This window comes from Ambystoma mexicanum, chromosome 3q (assembly GCF_040938575.1).
Source record: "Ambystoma mexicanum isolate Mex_15411 chromosome 3q, UKY_AmexF1_1, whole genome shotgun sequence".
In the NCBI taxonomy this organism is placed as follows: Eukaryota; Metazoa; Chordata; class Amphibia; order Caudata; family Ambystomatidae; genus Ambystoma; species Ambystoma mexicanum.
The window spans coordinates 591,362,587-591,387,852 of NC_090926.1; the positions used below are offsets into that span (position 1 = coordinate 591,362,587).

The 25,266-nt window shown below is 46.5% G+C and overlaps 1 protein-coding gene across 9 annotated transcripts in view; it reads left to right on the forward strand.

Moving 5' to 3' along the window:
• The window catches only part of EP300 (E1A binding protein p300), a 744,806-nt gene that overhangs the window by 264,877 nt on the left and 454,663 nt on the right, over nucleotides 1-25,266 (forward strand). For all 9 annotated transcript variants that reach the window (XM_069654423.1, XM_069654428.1, XM_069654427.1 and 6 more), the window contains exon 7: nucleotides 6,132-6,225. In XM_069654423.1, the coding sequence (XP_069510524.1) occupies nucleotides 6,132-6,225 (94 nt within the window). The remainder of the gene's footprint in view (nucleotides 1-6,131; nucleotides 6,226-25,266) is intronic.

Consider the following 25,266-nt stretch of genomic DNA (forward strand, 5'->3'; position numbering starts at 1 on the left):
TATCATTCCCACTCAGACCTATTCTTCCTTTGAATACCTCGTCTGTAGGCTCGGTGTCTCTCCAACCACCATGACTCTCGCCACCATCTGCAGGACCCCTGGTCCAGTCTCTTTTCCTCTGAGTGGTCTGACCACTTCTTGCCTCCACCTCAGACTTCAGTTTTAACTTTGACTCTCCTGATACGGCCACTGGATGCTTCTGCAACCTCTGACTTTTTTTTTTTCTTTTCCCTCACCATTCATCCCTCTGGTCCAAAGCACTCAGCAGGACTTAGCTTTGAGGCTCTCATCTGGGCAGTCACCCCCCCCCCCCCAACCCCCCCATCTCCAACCCTCTTGACTACACCTCTCCTCGTCTGACCATGTTCGATCACCAACACCCTGGACAATCCTGCCCCATCATGAGGATCCGCATGAAGCCTGCCTTCAAGTGCAACAACTGGTATGACTCGGACCTAGCCTCAAACAAAAGTGCTGAGTTGATTTGATGTGGCGGGCATCAGGCTCATCCTCTGACTGGCCTGACGCCTGCTCAAAAGGCAATACAGCCTCTCCATCCACTCGAAGACTAGGGCCCATAGCCAAGCCTGCATCTGCATCGGCCATTCACAACACAGGCAAATAGTTTAAAATCTGCAAGGAACTTGCCAATCCTACTGCAGTCTCCACTTCTATTTTGCTATCCCTGTCCCTCTGTACTTCATTGGACTTGCACTTCTTGGCCACGTTGTATAGATGGGAAGAGCTGGAAGGAAATATGGGCACATTTAACTGGTGGTGCTTGATTTCAACCACTGGTTCCATGTTGTCAGGAGCTCCATTCTGGCCTTTCTGGGTCCGGCTAGGGCCTTTTAAGGGTAATGGTTACATTGGTGTTCGAGGCAGGAACCCTCTTGGGCTGGGCACTTAAGGGAGTACATTTACATGAGCCAGCCTTTGACTAGCCTTCTCACCATGGGCTGCAGCTACTGTCATTTTAATAGAGGGCGTCATGTGAACGTTGGGTCAACACAGGAGTTTCGTCTAGTGAACAGATTAGATGTCCAGGTCTAACTTTCTGTTTATTGTGTACACGTGTAAAGGGGGTGTCTACCTGCTCTTATATCTGCTTCAAAGGATCTTGAAAACTAGACATTTTAAAGCAAAACAGTATTCTAAAACCTCAACTTAAAACTAGCTAGTAGAAAATGAAAATACCATCATATTCACCTCTCACCCCCTTGCATAGGAGTGAATGAGTACATACATTCGGAACCCCTAAAGATACTAGTTAATGTGCACTTAGCATTGGGAAAAGATCACATAGATCCCAACCGAAGAAGACATTAAACATGTTTGTATAGCTTAAAAACGGACATGGCATTGCATTACATAAGTGTACCATACGCAATCTAACTTTTTGTAGCACTTCAGGGCATAGGTAACATACCTCGCAGACAAAGGAAAGCATGCCATCGCTAGGTATCCCAAACAAATGATGATGCATCCCAGCAGAAACCACTGCAAAGGTCTGCACATGCGAAGGCCATGCGTCTTCAAAGGCAAGGGAATCCATCCCTCGCACGCTCTGCAGATTGCCGTTTCCTTTCGTTAAGAGGTGCCATTTCTTAATTAACACTTATCTATATTGGCCAGAGGAAGGAACATTTGGGTCCTGTTTTGGTGGGTGTGTCATCCTTTGAAAAATAACAGGTGACGTCCATAAATGGAGTTTTATTTATTTTACCTTGCCAAACTGTACGCTTGTCCTTCTTTTCAAAGTGTTTAAGTACACAAGTCATGTCATTGGCTTACCAATGGCCAGAGTGTTGATTCTTCCATGGTGTCATTGTGAGCCAGACCATGTTGAAGCCCTACCAAGAAAACCGATGGCAAAACCCTGGGGCCTCCAAAATTAGGAGTTGTTGATTGTCAGAATTTGCCAATTTTGCAACAGATTTCTGAAAAGTGAGCAAAACCACTCATTTATTTGGGGCTTTTCCACCGTGATGCCATGGTTACCAAATTACTTTTTTACCATAATGTGCTGGCTGTCTCCCTTATGGTTAATATGTATTCTATGTATAGTGCACACTTGTACCACCCATGTTGTGTCTTAGGGAGTCTGAAATACTGTGATTGGATGCTGCTAATGAGTGAATGTAATGTTTTACTGTGTCTAGGTGGCCCTTCCAACCCCCCCCCACCCCCCCCACTCCAACTTCCGCCTTTGGGCTATATATTCAGTGTGTATCACCAATACGGGTGTCATATGTTAGTAGGAGGTGTGGATTGGATTTAAACTGATATCTTCAGTTTTTCATCCGTAAGCCGTTTCAGTCAATCTTGTGAAAGTGTTGCGAAAGTACTTGATTTAAAATGTTAAATGTTAAAGGTATCTGTACCGCGCACTGTCGCCAATGGAGTTGGTCCCCAGGCGCTCTGGCAGATCTGCAAATGAGAACGTGGGATGGGTTAGTAAGGTGAAGAGGGAGTAGGATAGTGAGAGGAGTGGTGTTCTATTGGCAGCTTCAACTTGGTATACACCAGGTGCTGAGCTTTGGTGCGAGTATCAGATTGATGGCAGTCCTTGTGTGCTGTTGATGCAACTTATTGTTGCAGTGTTAAGTGTGTGCAGGTTGTTGTGCGAGAGATGGTTGTGTGAGTTTTTTGAGTGAGACAAGTATGCAGAAATGTTGAGCTTTTTTTTGGTTAGTAGGTTATATATTTAACACGTTAACATTTACAATTCTTTCTGAGTGGGGCACTTGCTAACCTTCACAATCCCATCAAGAAGTAACTCAGGCTAATGTTCAGAATTCTATACAAGACATGCTAACATTCCCAAATCCATTTAAGTGTGGCACTTGCTAGCCTTCATAATTCCATCTATGTATGGCACATGCTAACTTTCACAATCCTAGCTAGGTGCGACGCAGGCTAATGTTCACAATTCTAGGTGTGGCACTTGCTAACCTTCATAATTCCATCTATGTGTGGCACATGCTAACTTTCACAATCCGGTCTAGATGCGGCGCAGGTCAGTGTTCACAATTCCATCTAAGTGTTGAATATGCAACATGCAACTGTCTCGATGTGACGGACTAATCTTCACAGTGCTCTCTAGGTGTGGCACTTGTAAACATTGGCAATTATGTTAGTATGTTATGCAAGGCAACATTGAGAGTCCAGCCATGAATAGATTTAGGCTGGTGGTCACACATCTCTCTAAATGTGCATGGTGGAAGTCAATAGCACTCTACGTTGTAGGGGAGAATTCTCATAAATGTGCTAATTCCCTTCATCTTAGAGACCCGCAGCCACTTTGCTGGATTTTGAGGACTTGATTTTTTTTTACCTGGAATGAGTGTGAGCCTCCCTCCACCCCATACACTCGTATTTTGATGTGTTATACTCTTGTGTTCTTTGATCATGGGGTTTTAGAGAACTCCCATAAGCATCATCTTTCATGTGTTACACAGCACTCAGTGCAGTGACACAGGGAAGCTTTTTAGGCTGTCCCAAGGTTTAAATACATTATCTGGGATAAACTGTTTCCCAGAGAAAGTAAAGTAAAGTAAAATTGACTTTACTAGTCTTTTTAAATTCCTAGACCCAGCACACACTATCTTACAATAGTGTGATGGAGGGGTTACCTAGTATCCCCTATGTCTAGAAACTCACGTAGCAGTCAAATGCTAGCCTTTCCTATCAAAATGGTTGGTGGCAGTTGTTTTACAAAGAACTACCATGATTTATCCCGACCGCGAACACCGGTAGCTAAAAATCATGGGAGCTATGTTTTTCAAGATGGCGCCTAAGCCCCCTTTGTTTGAACAGGTCCCGGTCGTCTTTTTTCGCAATTTCCTTTTGGAAAGGTCCTTCTAGAGTTTGTCTCTGCGCGCCAAACCAGGTTTAGTCCTTGTTTCTACGCCTTTGGCGGACTTCAGGACTGAAGACCGCCTCTGGCGCCACGAAGTGAAGGAGGTGCCCAAAACTCCCTATGCTTAGTCTCTTAGGAGACCCAAATGCACTCTGGTGTGATTGGCTGGCTGTCCGGCAAGGACAGCCACCCTGCTGGGTGAGTGGCAGCTAGGCTGGAATGAATGGGAGAGCACTGTTTAAAAGGCGTGTCTCTTGAACTGAAAGGCAGTCGACTACTGCAACGAAAGAACCAAAGACCAGCTTGAAGAGATCGGCTGCTGCAACTACTGGACCATTGGTTTGCCCGGTGGAGCACTGCTGCAGGTCTGAATCCGCAAGTTCATCTCGACAGAGAAGTCCCTTCATGGACGACTTCTTCCTTTGAGTTGGTGGGACCAATCAACTCGTAAGCCACCTGGATTGCATTCTCTGAGCTGGTTCGGATTAACCAGAAGGAAGGACACCAGCTTGTGTGCTTGAAGATCAACCGGAATTAAAGATTTGCCAATTTGTCCGCTTTGTGACCCGTCCCCATGCAGTGCAGGAGTCCTCTAATGTCCTCCCTCTTGTCCCGCCGACTGAGGCTCAGGAACATCGAGATTGGCAGGAACTGCCAGGAACAAAACTCTTCATCTGCATATTTTTCTTCAATACAAGGTACTGTGAAAACCTGACCAAGAGAACTTACCTCTCACCGCGAAAGTTTGTGGAACTTTGGCAATTTGCAGGCCAAGTCAGCTTGTGACCCAACAATAAACCTTTCTTCTGTGAACTACTTCTAAGAACCGTGGCAAAGACCTTTCCGTTTTAAATACCAGAACTGTTTTTACTTAAACAAGACAATAGCCCATTGACTTTGGCCTACCTATTGCATTGAATCAACTCATCTGGTGAACTCTTTGCAATGTTTTAGAGTAACTGTAATATTAGCTTTATTAACTTATGCCTTTTTGCTCCTACTTCAAGGGAGCTCAACTGCTTAGTAATCAGTACTGTAGTATAATTTTTGTGATATTGGTTGCCTCATTTAGTGAATGCTTTTATAAATTGTGTAATAAATTAAGTGTATTACCAAGCAACCGTGAGTAGAAGTGTCTATCTGAATACTTGTCATTTTAGACCTTTGTGTAACACCCTTAAAAGCTCACATTCCCTCTTGAGATGAGCCTGGCCGCTCAGCTCGCTACCAAACACTGTGTGGTACAGACTTATACCAAAGGTTGGTTTTGCTTACACCTGTAGTCCTAGTTGTGTGTAGTGGTCCCAGAGGGTGCCGCATGCAAACTGCCTAACGCACGTTATGGAAAGGTAAGGTGGAGTGGCAGGGGCTTTCTGGAGTAGAGCAGTTGCTCGATACCCCAACCATGCCACACTTTGTTTTTGTCTGTTAGCTGCTGCCGTCACTGGCTTCACCTGCAGACTCGTCCTGGAGCCGCCAATGAAGTAGCCGCCCTTTGCTCGGCCCTTAGCTGCAGGAGCTGCCGGTGAGAGGGCTGACCTGGAAGGTTTAGTTAAAGGAGCCAATCGGACCGTGGGGGAGGGCTTGGAGGTGGTGTGAGGGAGGTGAGGGGAAGCAGGGACACGGGGCGAGCAACGCTGCTGGCTGGGCCCGGGGGGCTCAAGGATTAAAACAATGCCCAAATAACGGCCAGGAGGGTTGGGGCCTCATCCACGCTCATGGTCTCTGGTTAAGTTAACCATGTGGACTAACTTGCATTTCTTACCAGCCCTCGTCCCTCTTGAAATTAAGCCTGATCACTCGGCCATTGCGACCCATTAAGAGCGGTTTGGCTTCCCTTTTGCATTCATAGTTTCAATGTTGGGTTACATAATTGCACATCATTCATCAGATGGCTGTGTAAACCTCTCCCTAAAAAGTAGCAAAAAGACCTAATTAAAATGGGTGCAATATTGAGTTTTACAGACTTCAAAACTTCAAAACAAAATCTTCTGAGATCCTCCGTTTGAAGCTAGAAGCCATTATATATAATCCCTAAATGCATAGAATCTCCAAATGCTTGTGTGCTCTTTATGTCCTTTCTTTGAAGCCTAACTAGGTATGGTGGGTGATAGGGAACTCTTTCCATCTCAAGCTAGGATGTGCTGTTTTAGTACCTTTGGCTTGGCACCTTGCTTCATTTCCCTGCGCTGTAGTCTTTGAATTGTAATACGCTTGGACTCAGTTTGCAGTGTTTGATATCCATCTCCTTATTTCTCTTTTACAACAGGTGCCAGTCCTCACGGCGTGAATGGAGGTGTTGGGGGGCCATCTTCCGGTTTGCTGCCAGATGCCATGCTGCACTCTGCCATGAATTCACAAAGGTACGTTGATCCTTGTAACCTAATTTCCGATTCCTTTGCACGTTTGCTGTCCCTTTTGGGTGTACAAAACCTAACTGCAAGAAATTGTTCTGCTCAGTTATTTTTCATTTCAATTTAATTGAGTTTAGAGACAAGATGTATGTTAAAATATATGTTCAGAACCATCCCTGGCGAAGGGTTCTGAGATGCTCCCTAGTTGAGGATGGTAACCAACCCTTGGGGTTTAGCCAGACTCCAGCAAGGCACTGTTGTAAAGATATAAGGCAAGACTTCAGGTGCTATGGGGCGGTGTAAACGTACAATGAGCTGAACATGGATCACTCAAGTAAACAGTTGGACAGAAGTGCAAGAGTACTATTATATTTAGGCATTCAGAAACACTAAGCAGGTAAAATCTAAGGTTATTAACTATAACTCTAACCCTATAAACACACATGTACACAGTTGATCACAACTGGAGATCACCCACACTTCACACTAATAAACAATTCAGTAATGAATAAACTGTATAATTGTAGGCAGTAAATTAAGAGACCGTGCAAAGCCATTGAAACATATACCCTGCTTTATAAGGCCTTTATCACTTAAGAAGTCCTTCCCTGTTAGGTAAATGGGCCTAGTGCCTCACTCAGATTCAGGTAAGTATCTGTTGTGTGAAGTTGTAAGTCACAAGGCAAGTGCTATGAAGCCAACAGTTAAGTAAATGTAAATCATCCGGAAGCACAGCACTTAAAAGGTTGTACAGGTAAGTAAACCAATTTAGACATACTCTCCTAATCCAGCACCACTGTTGGTTCCTTTGACGAGGATCTTTAGCCAGAACTGACCGATCATTAACAATTATGGGAGTAAATCCAATCCCTTAGTCCCGTCCACTATCATTCAGGGCTTACAAAATCTATTAGCCCATTTGCATTGACAGAGATCGGCATGCGTTGACTATGGGGTTGTTTGAAACTTTTGACATGTACTGCAAACAATGGCAGAAATTGTCAAATATGTTTCACTGTGCACAAGTGGCAGCATTGCACTATATTTTAAATGTGCTTTTGGTGACATGCGTTTTTAAGATGAATTTATAAACTGGTCTGGTGGACAGTGTTTTAGGCGGCCACCCTAGTTATTGTCAACAGGGGAAATTCTGCGAGTTTAGCCAAACCAATCAAGGTAGCATGGAGAAGTGGTCAAGGCTTAATTTCAGGAGGGGCGAGTATGGTCAGGGGTCCACACAATGAGAAATCGGGGGTTACACTAAGACAGGCAACTATAAAAATACTATATTATAGGCCAAAGAACACTGTAAAAATGACTTGGAACAGGTAATATCATACAACACTAATAGTATTAAACATATATACAATCAGTGCAGAATAATAAATGTACCCCCACAACGCCTGTAAGGTAAGTAATACATTTTCTGATGGATGTTAATCTACCTGGAATCACATGCTGTGCATAGTCCGACATTCAGTGGTCACTGCAGATTATTGCATTTAGTTTTTCGTAGTCGAAAAGGGGACGTCGACAAGGCTTGTCTGTAACACTATCCCTATAGTGACGTGCAGTGTACCCACAATCCCTCATGCGTTGAGGTCCCTCAGATTGTTTTTTTTCAGCCCAGATATTGGTCGCCTTTACGCGGAGCTCCTCGAGAGACATTGCAAAAACATTTATTTGACCTTTGGTCGTTATTAACTTATAATACTTTACATCCCTCCTTTGGCGTCGTAGCTGCAAAGCTGTTTTACCGCCGATCAAGATCTTAGACGGCGGTGCCTTCGGAGGTTGTTTGGCGTTCGCCGAACACGTGGCCTGGCCTCGCCGGCCAAATACAGTAGGGAGAGTGGGGTCGTGGGACATTTGTTTCTCTTTGAGAATGCCTTTCCCTTCCCCCTCCCTTTCCTTCGGGGTTATCACATGCAATCGTTTCCTCAGCTATGGAAAGGACACCCTTTAGGTTTTGCCTGTGTTGCAAGGGCAAGTTTACCTGGAAAGACCAGCATAAACGGTGTAACCGTTGCTTGCCCCTCGACCACAAAGAAGACGGCTGTGCAGCCTGCCAGCTTCTTAAGCCTAAGACTTTAAAGGACCGCAGGGTCAAAAGCTGGGCAGCCTATGCCATGTCTAGGTCTGATTCCTCACCCGCCGCTGCCGAAAGTGACGAGGAATGTGATAACCCGACGTCCGTTTCGGAAGTCGTAGACCTCTCTAAGGAGCGTTCACGCTCCTCGTCTGTCCCCAGCCCCGACAAGCTCGGCTCACGCCCTGCTTATGGGGATGAACACCCCGGCGACACTGACACACACAAAAAACACTCCCATAAACACACGACCCACGGCTCTTCCTCGTCGAAGACGAAGAGAGCATTAGCGCCAACAGACGCAGGTCCTACCGGCGAGGACCTGAGACCGTAAGAGTCTTCAGCCCCCCTCGCAACCGTGACTAGCGACTGGGCTACCCCAGATGAGGACGCTATCACTAAACCGCCGGACGACGCGCACCGTCAGAGCGCCCGTCGGCGTAGAGCAAGCGACGCCTGTAACGTCAACGTCAGAGGTACCCTCGACAGACAGATTAGTTGTCGTGAGCCTGGCGCGGTTTGTTTCCACCGATGGCCAGAGACGGACGGCGAAAGAAACATCGATCACCGCTCACAAGGCCCAGGAGACGCCGAAAAGGTCAGAAGGAAGGCAGGAATTGCCCCCTCTGTCGAGAGGGACTCCTAGCCTACCAGAAGGCGATGGGAACCTTTCTTCGACGTTATGGGATAGGTCGAAGCCTTTTCAAACTGAAGGCCCTGCCTTCCCCCCTGACCGCTCTGGAGTACCTCAAGAAACCCTAGAGAGACTCCAGTTTTGTATGGACAAAATGGAGAGCTTTATGGAGACTCGGAACCTTCCAACACCCAAGAGATCAAGAGAGGGACCTCAGGAGGATCCCCTAGGCTGTTTAATCCCCTCCAAGAGGATGTAGATTTATGACCTCACTGAAGAGGACCCCCACTTTCAGGAGGATGACGAATTCTTAGGCAACGAAGGGGAACAAAACCTAGAGGTGGAAGGTTTTGAAGATAACCCAGATATGGGTGGTGGGGCTTCGGAGAAGAATCAGAAGAAGGCGCTTCACAGCCCTGGCAGTCCCATCAGCGTTTTCAGACCCTGACGCCCTAAACCTGTCCCCCCCTCCCACCCCCCCAAGGACTCGCCTATTAGGAATACGCCACCTATAGCTAATCAACCTACCTTTGATGCACTACTACGCAAGGCAGCAGCGCATTTCGAAATCGAGACTGGGGAAATTTCTCCTTACATAGACTTTGTAGAAAAGATCATCAAGGAGAAACCCCGTCAGTCAAACCATTCCCCTCCTCGCCTCAGTAAAGAGACGAATTATTCCTTCGCTATCTACACCCGCGTTGGTCAAAGGGGTCAACCCGAGGATAGAAAAATGTATTCCTTCCCCATCGGACCCGTTATACGTCAGCGGCCACTCTGTACCAGACTCCTTAGTAGTGACAAATACAAGGAAAAGAGCAGGGGTCCCGATGTCAACCAGCGAGGCACCACCAGATAAAGAGGGTAAAAAATTGTATGCCCTAGGAAAGAGGATTTCGGCCTCGGCTGCCTTTTCCGCAAGAATTGCCAACAACAACTCTTTGCTGGCAAGTTACGCAGATGCACAATGGAGCAAACTACGTAAGGACATCAAGGAGGTACCGGAACCCCTGCGTACTCTGCTTCTGGCCAGTTACTGAAGGGACCTTAGTCAACCAAAGCATCATTAAAAATACTCTGGGTGCTGCAGAAACGGCTGGCCGTTCCCTAGTCCAAGGAATCCTCCTCAAACGCCATGTGTGGCTATGTAATTCAGGTTTTAAACCTGAAAAAACAAGCATCCCTAATTAACAAACCTATAGAAGATGCCAACCTCTTTGGGAAGGCGGTGGATGAGGCACTAGAGACCGCAAAGAAGGATTTTGACACCATCAAAACCCTAGACCAAATTTCAAGGCCTCCCAACAAACGTGGTTATGACAACAGATGCTTTTTTCGAGGCCAACGCCAGCAACAGCAGCAGCAATACAGGTAACAATACAGGTAACTTGTCCTCTAACCAAGGCACCAGTGGACAATACAACCAAAGAGGACAACGTCGTGGCAAGGGAAGAGGTCGGGGTCACACCCCTAGAGGTTCCCAAGCCACCAACACCAAATGACTCGAAGATTCGGGTCCCTTCCCATGCATCGCCGGTCGGGGGGCCGGTTAACATCCTTTCTTCCAGCATGGGAGGGTATAACATCAGACCGCTGGGTACTATCAACCATAGCCCGCGGTTACTGTATAGAATTCAACAGTTCCCCTACGTACAGACCCCCAAGGGGACGACACATGTCACCAGAACACCTCGCCATCCTTCTTCAAGAAGTGGACCAACTACTAGAAAAAGGAGCTACAGAGGATGTGCATCTCTCTGGTAACGGAAGGTATTTATTCAGTGTACTTCCTTGTACCCAAAAAGGACTTAACCATGCGCCCTGTACTAGATCTGCGCCCAGCGAACAAATTTGTCAAACCTCAAAACTTTCGTATGGTGACTTTACAGGAGGTGATCCCCCTGCTTTCACAGGGAGATTACATGACACTGGACATGAAAGATGCATACTTTCATATTTTAATGTTGCCAGCGCACAGAAAATACCTCAGGTTCATGATAGAGGGCAAACACTACCAGTTCAGAGTGCTACCCTTCGGCATAGCATCAGCGCCGAGAGTATTCACGAAGATACTGGCAGTGGCAGCAGCCCACCTGCGCAGGTTGTCCATCCCAGTATACCCTTACCTCGACGATTGGCTCATAACAGGGGATTCTTTACGAAACATGCTTCTGAAATGCCCAAAAGACTGAAGACCTTTTGTTTAAACTGGGCTTCTCCGTCAACGAGAAGTCCAGCTTAGACCCCAGCCAGATCAAACAATTCCTAGGGGCTCTAATTCGAACAAAGGACAGCCTTGTCTTCCCCTCCAACGAGAGGGTCCAAAACATGCTGTTTCAGATCCCTCAATATGTGGCTGGTCGAGAGGTGACGGTACGCAAAGCAATGCGCTTACTAGGAATGATGGCGTCCTGTATTTATTTGGTATCGCACGTGCACCCAATGCAAGAGTGGCTCAACAGCCAGTGGTGTCAGGCCAGCGGACAATGGGACGATCTAGTGGTGGTCTCGCAAGCCTTGGTTCTCTCGCTACAGTGGTGGTCAAAGGAAAATCTGGTAATAGGGAAACCATTCGCCACCCCCGAAGTGGAAGCCACTCTAACCACAGACGCATCCCTCACAGGATGGGAGGGGCTCACCTATCCCATCAGACTGCTCACAGTTTGGACTCCGAGCATAGCATCCAAGCACATAAACTTACTGTAGCTACTAGCTGTGTTCAAGGCACTGAAAGCCTTCCAGGCACACCTGCAAGGGAAGACAGTGATGGTCCTCACGGACAGCACCACAGCAATGTACTACCTCAACAAGCAAGGGGGCATTCACTCTCCGGGACTGTCAAAGCTGTCCCATAACATCTGGAAGTGGGCTCTGACGCATGCTCCTATTGTCACATGTACCAGGGGAACTCAATCTGCTAGCAGACGAACTCAGCAGACACTTCACTCTGCCCTCGGAGTACGAATGGCGGTTACACGAAGACATCGTCTTCAACGTCTTTACACAATGGGGATTCCCAGAAATGGATCTGTTTGCAACTCTGGAGAACTCCCAATGCCAAGATTACGCCTCCAGGTACCCCCAGAACCAATCCAAGGGGAACGGTCCCTCGATAACATGGTCAGGGAAATTTGTTTACGCTACTCCCCCCTGCCCCCCAACCACCCGACTCCCGTTCTCAACAAGATAGTGCACAAGATGCACCAGGAACAAGTTACCATGATACTGGTGGCCCATATGTAGGCCCGACAGCCATGGTTCGCTCACTTGATGGAGATGTCTCTATCTCCTCCAATGAAACTTCCCTGCCCGTACAACATGCTGTCACAGGACAAGGTCAGGACACTACATCCATGCCCTCAGACCATGAATTTAGCAGCCTGGCTCCTGAGATCAAGGAATTTGGACATTTACAGCTCCCGCAGAGATGCATGGACATTCTAAGGGAGGCTAGAAAGGCTAACACTGGTCACTGTTATTCTAGCAAATGGAAGAGATGTCATCTGGTGTAGAGGAAGGAACATCAACCCAGTTGACTGCTCTCCCACACAAATTGTTCTGTACCTGACTCACCTACTAGACTCAGTGTTTAACTCTATTAAAGTCCATTTAGCTGCACTTTCCGCATAAACCACTTCCCAATTTAAAGTGTCATGGTGGAAAGTCCCAGTTACTAAAGCCTTCATGGAAGGAGTGAAGAGGATCTACCCTCCCATAGCTAACCCTGCTCCCGGATGTGACCTAAATGTGGTACTAACCAGGCTCACGAGGGCACCCTTTGAACCCATGCACAAAGCAACACTTAAAGACCTCACTCTTAAAACTGCTTTTCTAATAGCCATCACCTCCATTAGGAGAGTAAGTGAACTAAAAGCTCTCTCTGTACTAGACCCCTTTGTAACAGTTCACAAGGATAAGGTGGTTCTACGCACACATCCTAGGTTTGCACCAAAATGTATCTCTAAATTCCATGTCAACCAGTCAATAGAACTACCAACGTTCTTTCAAAACCCTTCAAACTTGGGGGAGAAGAGCATGCATACACTGGATGTTCGCAGAGCCGATATGTTTTATATGGAAAGAACTAGACCATTGAGAAAGACTAATCCGTTCTTTGTCTCGGTGGCAGCAGGAAGAGAAGGAGATGCAGTTTCAAAATCCACTATTTCTAGATGGATTGTACAATGCATCACTGTTACACTCTTGCTAAGAGAGAACTACCCTTCAAGCCAAGAGCACACTCCACTCAAGGCACCGGGGCTTCCATAGCTTTCATTGCAAATGTCCCTCTTGAGTCCATTTGCAAAGCGGCAACCTGGAGTTCTGTTCACACCTTTACAAAACGCTACTGTCTAGATGCCCACTCTAGATCTGATTCCCAGGTGGGACAAACAAGATCTGATTCCCAGGTGGGACAAGCAGTATTAAGACATCTTTTCTCTACTGTTCCTTCTCACAACCCACCTCCAACTCCGGGTACTGCTCGCTAGTCTATGCACAGCACGTGATTCTAAGCAGATTAACAAACAGGCAATGCATTACTTACCGTAAAAGCATTTCTGATGGTTGATTCACATGTGCCCACCCTCCCTCCCCGCTCGGATGGAGGGAACAAAGACTTTCTTCTATCTCTCTTCTCTGTACTCACTCACGTCTAATAGGCTCCCTCGGAGCAGAAAAAATGCAAACAGAGGGACCTCGACGCGTGAGGGATTGTGGGTTCACTGCATGTCGCTATAGGGATAGCGTTACAGACATGCCTTGTCGACCCCTTTTTGACTACGAAAAACAAAATGCAATACTCCGCAGTGACCACTGGATGTCGGACTATGCACAGCATGCGACTCTAAGCAGATGCAACCATCAGAAATGCTTTCACGGTAAGTAATGCATTGTCATACCACGAACAGGCCACAGGAATTACTACACTATTTTAGAAAGTCCAACCCAAGTTGATCAGGGTCTCGTGCAAATATCTGACTATTTGGAATCGTCCTCACTTGCGGTTGCTTGCGGAGGTGCGACTTGACATGTGCAGCTTGACCTGTCCATCACTCTGATGGGTCCTTTCCTCCTTGGGCTTCTGCAGCTGTCTGGTCGTTTGTTGTGCTGCATGAGTCGCAAATTGAAGAGGATTCAGCTGGCTTATGTTCTGGTTGCAGTCTTGCAGATCCTGGGTTCCTGGGCCTCAGTCATGGGGACAAGGGGGAGGACGTTTAGTGGACTCCTGCACTGCAGTTCGTAGGGCTGCAGCTATGTCTCAATGTCTAAAGACCATCCTAGATCTTCGTCCAGCCGGAACTCGGCGAAGCACCGCTCTGGCTCTTCCAAGAAGTCTGCTTAACTGGAGAAATCTGAACACGTGGAGGACTCGGTTCAGACAACGAGAGTGTCGTTGACTGATGTTCCCTTGTCGACGGTGGTGGTCCGCCCCATCCACGGCTGTTGGTGACAATGGGCTGCCGCTGTTGTCAGCGCAGATGGATTCGGAGGGCTTGCTGCCGACTGGAGGACCGTGGCAGTCTGCCGACTTTGGGCCCATGCTTCCAGTGGACATTCTACAACAGGAACCGGCTGCGTACTGTTTCCTTGGGACTGGAGGAGGAACAGGAGCCGATTTTCGATCCGTCGCCTCTGGGTCTGCAATGTTTATGCCTGTCGATGTGGGGTGGGGACTCGGCCGCCCCTTTACCTGTTGGTGAATCAACAGTCCCTACTGTTATTGCAGGTGTTGAATACGCTCCAGTCATCGTTGGGGCAACTGGATGCAAGGCATCCACCTCCGCCGAGCCCGGTGGCTCTGGTGATTGTGCCTGGTGAGGCCTTTAAGCTCACATTACCTCTTGAGATAAGCCTGGCTGCTCAGCTCGCTATCAAAAACTGTGTGGTACAGACTTGTATCAAAGGTTGGTTCTGCTTACACCTGTAGTCCTAGTTGTGTGTAGTGGTCCCAGAGGGTACTGCATACAAACTTTGCCTAACAAATAATTATTTATTAAAGTCAGTTTTTAAATAAGCCGCCTTTAGAAAGGCAAATATGCAACAAAATACACTTCAAAACATACTCATTTAGTTTCAGTTAAATAGATGCCAGTTTGGGTTGTTACACACTTGCTTCCTACACCGCGAGGTGATAGCTAGGACACTGGACATTGATATATCATTGACACTTAAATGCAATACTGGAGTTATGGAAAAAAGGCATAGGTTAGAGAAGGAAACAAAAATTAACACGTTCTCTGAACAGGGGAGCAGTTTTCAATCCCCCAATGAAGTATGTTAACCCTTTCCAGCTCTACAAGTAACTGATGTATGACATTTTGAGGGACAGATGAACACAAAGTTAGAGGGTAAGAAGAGTTTCCAGGGGAACCAGGACAGCCTATGTCAATTGAGCATAGTTTAGGGGAGCTGAGACATTTCTAGAAGATGGCACAAAAGTCTGCACAATGTTAGTTTGTGGTAAAAAATCAGTGTTGTACCACAAGCTGGGAGGCTTGTGAAAAGAAAAGATGCAAGCAACCATGCAAATGGCAGCAAATGCAAGTCTCTAGAGAGCAAACAAGCTACACACAGCCAGAGGTCAGTACCCATAGTTACACAGTACCTTGAGTCTGAAGAAAAGGGTCCAGCTGGCTTCTGTTCTGTTGTAGTCCTGAAGATCCTGTTATTCCTGTGCCTCAGTCGTACGGACAAGAGTTTGGACGTCTGGGGACTCCTGCGCTACTGTTTGAAAGTCAGCTGCAGCAATGGGCTTACTCCAGATCAGTGGCACTTCGCGTTTTCAGCAACTTGTCAATAGTACCACTGCGGTTCCTGGACGCCTTGTGGGCTCTCCTTGCTTCTTGAGTCCAGCACTCTGTTGTGGCTCATTCTTGGGTCGTCCTGCTTGAGGGAGTCCTTAGGATCTTCTGAAACTCTGGTCCAGATTAAAGGCAATGCACTCGTTCCTGCTGTTCCTGTGCCCTGGCACTCAGTTCCAGCAGAAGCAAAGAAGTCCAGCCAGCAGGAAGAGGTATTCGATTCGAATTCGTCTTGGGGTCAGCTGGTCCCACCAACCCAAGGGAAGAAGTCGTCTGTTCTGGGCTTCTCTAGTCGCTACGAAAATTGGAGCTTCGGCACTGTAGCAGGACTTCACAGGGCAAACCAAGGATCCAGGAGGTGCAGCAAGCTTCTCATCCAGTTTCTTTCTTCGGTTCCTTCATCCAGTGGTCGACTCTGCCTTCCTTTCAAAAGACCTTGCCTTTTATGCAGGTTTCTCCCATTCATTCGCAGCCTGGCTGTCACTCACAGCAGGGTGGCTGTCCTCAAAGGACAGTCAGCCAACCACCTTTGGGTGCATTCCTGTAACCAAGGAGACTAAGCACAGGGAGTTTCGGTAACCTCCCTCACTTCCTGCCCTGCCAGACACGCTGGAGCCAGAGGCAGGCTTCACCCGTGAATCCCGCCAATGACAAAACGATCAAAGTACCAAACCTGGTTTGGCGCGCGCAGGGTAAAAATCAAGAAAGACCTCACAAGCACGAAATGGTGAAAAAAGGCCAGTGCCCTGGGTGCAATACTGCAGCTGAGGATTCAGCCTTGAGGTAAAAACGCACAATGGTAGGAGAAATAAACCACTTTGAAGAGATGCCTGCTGCAACCTCTGGTTCGTTAGTGTACCCCGTGAAGCCCTTCTGCTGTCCTGAAACTCTGAATTTGTTACGACTAGAGAAGCCGTGCAAAGAGGACTTCTCCCCTCGAATTGGTTGGACCAAGCAACTCTAAAATAATCCACCTGGACATCCTGTCGAAGCTAGTTGTGATTAAACTGCAGTTGCTGCCTGAAACCGAAGAGCCAGGGAGGTGAACACCAGATTGTGTGCGTTGCTTTTAAGTTGGCCAAGAGCTCCAAGAAGATCCTCCGGATCCCAGGAAGCAGGCCTGAGCCACAGAGTTCTGGACCCCAGATGCAAGGAATGCCCATCTCAACAGCCAAGAGTCCGTGTTGGTGCTATTTGCTGACACACGAGGAGCTGAAACCACGAATTGCCACTGAATAGAAGTTGGTCCTTTTCTGTCGCCGACCGTCCCGTTGCAGTGCAGGAGTCCTCCCTCTTGTCCCCACGACTGAGGCCAAGGAACACAGGATCTGGAAAGCTGCACAGGAGCAGCAGCCAGCCAAAGCAGTTTTCTTCTAACCTGTAAAGTCTAAGGGAACTTACCTCTTGTTGTTTAACCTCACTTGTTCTCATTTGAGACTTGTCTTGGTTGCTCCTGTAGAGTTGCTATCAGCTTCTTTACCTCACAAGCCTAATCGGCTTGTGGCCCTACTTTGATTTCTTCTTATTCTACAAAGACTTCTAAATCATTGCAAGACTTTTACTTACCTGCAAGAATTGCCTCAGCTCACCTTGACTTTTGTCCAATTGACTTTGGCCTGGCTCCCTGAATAACTCGTCTACCCTCTGACTTTGTGTTTAGCCCTCCTCCTTCCAGGAAGGGGTTAACAGTCTTTGCATTGGAGGTTACCAAAAGTACTTGGCGGCTTCAGAATATTTGTGTGATCTCTTGTTTTATTCTAATCTTTTTCTTTAATATACTCCTAAATTTTGATCTAAATGCAACAGTGAAATATTAATGTCCAGTGTCCTAGGTACTAAAGTCACCTGAGGGTCTAGGAAGTGTCTTTGTGCCATCCCAAATGTGGATTTACTGATTTAGAGAAACTAAGTGTATTTTGGAGTGTATTTGTGTTACTATTAGATTTCCCTTCTGAAGAAGGCTTGCTCAAACCGACTTATACATTAATACTTGTACATTCAAGAAACCTTGTGTATAAATGTTTACTTGAATACTTGTCACTGTGAATCTGTCTAACTCCCCTAAAGCTCACATTGACCCCTCTTGAGATAAGCCTGGCTGCTCAACACGCTACCAACCTGTGTAGTACAGGCTTATACCAAAGGTTGCGTTCCTATTGCCAGGAGTTCAGGGTTGTTGTAGTGCACCCAAAGGGTTCTGCGTAAAATCTTGCCTAACACCAAGTATCCCCCAGCACTCCATGTAAGATGGTGTGCTCTCGGTCTACAAAGAGAAAAAGGTAAACTCAATTTCACTTTACTGCTCTTGGAAACAATAGGTTATCCAAGAGATGGTATTAAACCTTAAGAGAAATCCAAAGGACTGATGTGACACTGCACTGAGGGTGCTGTTTTATAATACAAAAGGTGATGCTTATCGAATTTGTCAGACTCCAAAACCAAAAGAAACGGAGTTCAGATCAGATAAAAATACACGTGTGAGTAAAAGGTCTCGCTCACTCAGGATAAAAATTAAAAGTCCTAAAGTGCAGCAAAAGAGCTGGGTGTCTCTAAGGTAGAAGGGAATTGACACAGAAAATGTTCCCTAACAGACAAATGCTTTGTGTTTACTTACCCCCCTGACTCCAATTTTGCACAGAGGACCGGATGGGTCAACTGGGGGTTGCTGGAAAGTTGCTGAAAGAGAACTTGCCCAACACATGTAGACACTGGTAAGTCCCACCAGTCCAGGGGTTGAGGAACTGTGCAGATCAGGTAGTCCAACAGGGCCTCACTGGGTCAGATGCAGGAAGGCATGCTTGGGCTGTTCAGGCGTCTTCAGATCGGCTGCTCTACACATTATTCTTGGCTCCAACACTAATCTAAAGAAAGGGCTGCATGTGTCCTTGTAAAGATGTGCCAACACGGTGAGCTTATTTTAAACTTTAAGTTTATTGGTGCGGGCCCGCAGGCAAGACCTCCCACAGCTACACCGCTAACGGATGCTGTGTCACACGAACCAAGCTCGTGAAAGTAAACAAAGAGAATGGCTTGTGCGACACCGCGTTCTGACACATAATCACTACATATCTCTGTCCTTAAAGAAACAGAAATAAATTAAAATCATAGATAAAGAAATGGATTAAAACAAACCAATCAAAATAACATATAAGAGGAAACAACCACATAATCCTACAATTAACACCCGAGGATGTGAAACGCAGAGATAAAATAACTTGCAGTAACTCAAGACAGTCTTTCATCCAGACAGGCTTAGATCTGGACCTCTGAAAACAACCCAAACTGTTTTGTACACACACATCCTCCTCCCTGCTTACCACACCTTCGTCATCATCCTCCTCCCTCCTTACCACACCTTTGTTGTCCTGGCCTCCTGCCTCCATTCCACTCCTCACTCCATGTGCTCTAGCAATCTTCCCTTTCGACCAGACTTCTCCGCCCTCCAGGATGACTACCCCTTTCCTAACTGCAGAAATTCTGCAAGGACCTATGTACTTGCTGTCCAAACATTTGTTGACCAAACTTGGATTCTTCACATACACCAACTCTCCCACTTTCCACTCGCGATCTTACGAGAATCAAAACTAAACTTATTCTTGTCCTGGCTCTCCTTGATACATTTCATAATTTGCTCTGTCCACTTGAACCACTTTGGCTATTCCTAACCATCCCAGACACAGTTTTGTCCCTGGCTCTCTACCTTTGAGGGATACAAAAGGTGAAATCCTAGTCACCGAGTGCGGCGTGGTCACATAATTCCACGTCATGAATTTCAACATCTCTCGCCACGGCTGTTTCACTCTCATAGCCAACTGCAAACCCTCTTTCAAAAAACGTATTAACTCTCCACCAGGCCATTGGCCCTGGGGTGGTACATTGCCGTCTTGACGTGCATAATTCCATAGCTACTGAGAAACTTTTTCATTGCTAGTGAAACAAGCTGAACCCCATTATCCGAAACAAGCTCAGTGGGCACACCCTCTCTAAAGAAAATCTTCTCTAAAAATGCAATGAGTTGCCTAGCCGTGACCTCCCTCATCGCTTCCCATTCAATCCATTTTGTGTGAAAATTAACCAGCACAAACAAAAACCTCAATCCATCTCCCAAACCCATAATGGGTCCCATGATATCCACAACAACTTTAGACCACGGCTGCTCTGGCACTGTATTGGGAACTAAAGGAGTTTTCCTTGTCACTTTTCCTTTGTCACTCATTTGACACTCAATGCAGTCCTTCACCCACATCCGCCATTTTGTCAATTTGCGGCCACCAGAAATTTTGATGGAGTTTCCTCTTCATCGCCCCTTCCCCTGGGTGACCCTCATGAGCCAGCCTCATTAGACTCTGCCTGATTGACTCTGAAGGAACCACACATCGTCCTCTCCTCAGTCTGTCCTCGTGCATGTTCAGCTCTTCCTTGACTTCCCACCATATGTCAAATCTCTTATCCAAACTATTCTTATGGGGCCATCCCTTCACAGTCCACTCTTTAATTAATTTGAGCTCTTCATCGGAATCTTCCCCTTGCAACCACTTCTCTTGAGCAACTGCCTCATTCACTTCAGCTACCACCGCTTCTGCCACTGTCTGATCCTCCACAATCTCTATCACTTAAAGGCATCCTAGAAAGGCAATCTGCTACATTTTTCTTCCCAGGCAAAAAACTCTAAATCAAAGTTGTACTCTTGAAGACCCAAACCCCACCTGCTTATCCAGCCCACCTCCCACTTTCAAACAACTGCACTAATGGCTTATGATCAGAGCGAACTACAAATTGTCTGCCCCACAAGAAAAATGTAAAGTGCATAATGGCCCAGAACATGGCTAGTCTCTCTCGATCACTGAATATTTGGACTCCCCCACCTCCCCCCGACCCCCTCAATGCTCTTGAAGCAAAGGCAATAACTCTCCCTATTCTTCTTATCCAATTGTACCAATGTAGCCCCCAACCCCATCAAACTGGCATCTACAATTAGAACCGTCTTGTCCATGGGATTGAACCTTCCAATAGATGGTGCCTTACTGATTGCTTCCTTGATACTTTCAAAAGCCGTACCACACTCTGGAGACCCCTCAAACCTCGACCCTTTTTTTGAGTATCATTTTTATGGGAGCCGACACCATAGCATAATCTTTAACAAATCTATGGTAATATTCAGCAAGGCCTAAAAAAGACCTCACCTGGTCTTTGTCAGTCGGCACAGGAGCTTTTTTCACTGCCTCCACCAAACACCTTTTCGGCCTCACCCCCAATTCATCGATCTCATGTCCAAGATACTCCACTTTCTCTACCGCAATCTTAAACTTGTCTCTCCTCAGTCATACCAGCTTTTGACAATCTACTCAACACTTGCCTCAAAACCTCATCATGTTCAGACTTTGAACTCGCAAACACAAGCACATCCTGGAATACCACAATGTTCTTCACACACTCCATAACTTTGTCCATCACCCTTTGCAATACAGCCGCTGCCGAGGCAAGGCCGAATGGCATTCTCCGATATTTAAAAGTACCAAAAATTGTAATGAACGCCGTCAGATGCTGGCACTCCTCCTTCAAGGGAATCTGATGATAAGCCTGAGAAAGGTCAATCACGGAGAATACCTTGGCCTTATCGAGAGTCTATAATCAGTGACAGGTTATCGGCAAAGGGCGTCTGTCCACAAGAATGTTCCTGTTGATGTCTCTCATATCTACAGTCTTATATCTCCACGTGCCTTTGCTGCTACAATGACCGACAACCATTCTGAACTCACACTTTCTTCAATAATTCCTTTCTGCAATAAGGACTCAATCTCAGTTTTTAGTTTCTCTAAGATCATGAGGTATCGGTCTCACTTTATGCACTTTAGGGACTGCTCCTGCTCTCAAGCGAAACTCATGTTCAAAATCTCTAACCATCCCCAATTCTCCTTGGAAAACTGTCGGAAACTCTTATCACTTGTCACGAATCTCAGCTACTGAATCTGGTTCCTCGGCACTTGCTTGTATTCTGATCCCAAGTTTGCGCTGCTCCTCCCAGCCTAACAAGGACGAGCCTTCCTGTGTGACATATACCTCTGAATCACAGCTCCTGCCTTTATACTTAATAACAGCTTGAAATTTGCCCAATAAGTGGATTTTGACATTGCCATAGGCATATGGCTCTATTTTGTGCTCATTCAGCTCACTCGCACTTCCTTGTAAACAAACCTCATATGTCTTCCTTGATATCAGAGTCCATGGAGAGCAACTATCCAGTTTTAAAGCCACTACCCTTCTATTCATCAGAAATACATCAGTTGGTGCACTACGCTTGCTGGACACTTCCGAAATCTCCAGTACATGTTTGGCTTGAGGTAGTTGAACAATATCTGCATTCTCTTCCTGCTCCGAGATCCTTGCACCTGACCCAATGCATTGCACTTGCCCTGATTCTCTACACACTCTGGCGAAATGTCCTTTCTTTTTGCACTTCAAGCAGAAAATGTTCCTTGCGGGACAAAACGCGCTTGTAGAGATGACGATTGCTGCCACATTTGTAGCACTTGACTTTACTCAAATTCATTTTCTTGAATGCCCTCGCTGTCGCTACCTCACCCTCCTGTTTATCACCCTTCATTGTGGACATGTATTTGTGGGTCTGTTCCATGCCTCGGGCAGTCTCAATTGCTACTTCCAGTGACACATCCTTGGTCAACAACCTCTCCTGTATCTTCATGTTATTAGTGCAACATACTAACTGATCCCGAATTAGTGAATCGGTGAGCGCTCCAAATTCACAAGTGTGACTTAAGGATCTTAATGCTGCTACTGGCTCCTGTGGGTCTTGTACCCTCTGAAAGAATTTGTCTTTCAAATGTTATGTTCTTCTTCGCCTCAGTGAATTTCTAGTTTTCTCTCAGTTATAGTGTACTGGTCCACATCTCCTTGACCCTCTAGTGGGGGCTGAGGCAATCCATTGTAGACACTACGACCTTCAGTGCCCAGATTGTGGAGAAGCGCTTCTTTCCTTCCTGCAGCAAATTTGTCGCCCCCAATTGCCACTAGGTAAGTATCAAAAATCCTCTTCCACCTGTCCCATCTTATGGGCGGTGCTCCTGGTTCAGATAAAAAGGGCGGAGGCGGGGCCATGCTGGCTGCAGCCATGATGGATTCGTAGTGTCCTGCTAAACTAGCAGTGATGTTATTAATATTGCTTTCAACTACCACACTTAAAGTGAACATGTGTCAAATCCCTTCAATTCTTCCCACTGCGTTAACTGGAGATGAATTTCAATAATTGCAAATTTCCAATAGTGTATCACCTCGTTTTGAATATCACTGGCACAGCACGTTCAGCTGCACAATAGCTGTCTCTTAATCTACCGGCAGGTTGGGCTTTTTTTGATGAACTTTGTTGCTGGCTCGTGGGCGGTTCAGGTAACAGAGCTGTAGCCACGCCCAAAATGAGTGGACCGCCCCCCACGTCACGCGTCTGCTCCTCACTGCCTCCCACTGCCCCTCCTCACCTCGTATAGTGTAATGAGGTGTGGCAGCTGAAGGACGTTGTCACTCCCCTTGCTGGGCCTGCCAGGAGCGATCAGCAGTTCGTCAGGAGCATTCTCCTGCGACGCGCTTCTCTGCTGTCAAGCCTGGGGATACGGAGGACTTTCCAAGTCGTCGGAGGTCCGTATGCGACGGCGATGCGCTTCGCCACGCAGCCTCCAGCCGTGCAGGCCCTCAACAAACTATCTTGTTGTCAATGTAAAGATGTGCCAACGCAGTGAGCTTATTTTAAACTTTTAAGTTTATTGGTGCGGGCCCGCAGGCAAGACCTCACACAGCTACACCGCTAACGGACGCCATGTCACGCGAACCAAGCTCTCGTGAAAGTAAAAGAGCATGGCTCGCGTGACACCGTGTTCTGACATATAATCACTACAGTCCTCTTATCCAAAATAGTCTGGCAGCAAGTCCAAGCTCACCAATGGTAAACATCTGAACCATTCAAACAGCCAGCAGTGGTCCAATCGGGGCCACTGTTGGTTTCACTCTGGTCCCACATCCAGACTTTCAGATACCACAGATGTGGAGTGAAGCATGACAGTCCCACACCCTTCCTGGGCCACATAAAAGTATCACTAGCCTGTGAAATCTGGGGCTTTCCCGAGCAAGTGCATGACTGTATTTTGGATTTCCTGGCAAGGCAGAAAGGCCAAAGAATATATGGGCAATGAACAACCGAAAATCTCGTGGTGTGCCCATTTTAGGGCTCTGCCCACTTTTAGTAGCCGTGCGTGGTAAACGTGAATGTGCACATTAAAAACACAAACCTGATTAAAATATAGGCTGATACAAAAGGTTCCCCATTGCACTGTATTGTCTGTGTGCAAACCTACCTTAACAGTACTGATGGTCTGAAGGACAGATCAGTTACCCCATAGCAAAATGAGCAACAGGTCAGTGAAGCTGAAGGCTTATCTTCCTGTAAAAAGTCAGGACACGTTCAAAATGGTAAAGCAAAATGTTTGGGGGTCCATAGAACTATTTTGCTATGGGCCAAATTAATGAAATGGAAATGTCCTATGGCCCTTCTTAACCCAATAATGGCCTTACGTACGGACACCTCTTTTAGAGTACGCCTTAACAAACAAGGCATATTATCTGACAGCATTCCAACGACAAGGGGTGTTAAGCAAGGCTGCCCATTGGCTGCTGATTTGTTCAAACTATTTTTGGCAGATCACCTACTATTCCTGGAGCAAGCTCATTGTTTTCCTCCACGTCTAAACGGAACTCCAGTTCGGTATATTGCCTATGCTGACGATCTCGTTCTGATCGATAGAACTCAAATCGGCCTTCAACGTTTGTTAAGTTGCCTCTATGAATATATAGTCGCAAATGAATTGGCCATTCTCACAGATAAAACTAAAATTGTGTCGATTGGTTCGCTATCGAGTAGAAGAGATCATGCATTTAAATGGGCGGTAGGCGGTCAACAGTTAATGTCTGTTAATTCGATTCGCTATCTAGGCATCGAATTTAACAGTTCAATCGGAGAAGTCCAATGGCTAATTGCGTTGAAATTGAAAGCAGTAAGACTGGCACTGCAAGCAGCCCAGATCAATAAAAACTTTGGCAAATTTTCCTTATCCCCGGTGATAACCTTCTATCATCAAAAGGTTATTCCTATTTTAACGTTTGGTGCTGAAGTGGGATGGAATATCATTGAACAAAATGGAAATACTGTAGAGGGTCTTTTTTGGAAACTGGTTCTCAACCTCCCGAAGTGTATTCCAATTATAGCATAACGTCACGAACTTTCGTTAAATTCCCTTTTTTCAAATGTGGTCTGGAAGTCCATCTCGCTTTGGCGCAAGATGAGAGAAGTGGGTGGAGCGCCAGCGTATAGAATATTTACTGCCTCCGATGATTCGAAAATTAGTAACCTGTTGGCCCAATGGAGCTCTAGAGTGCAAGAGTGGATTGCAGCAGCTGACATTAATAATTTCGACCTGTTTTGATGCCCAAAAGTGGCAAAAATAAAATGTGAAACTTGG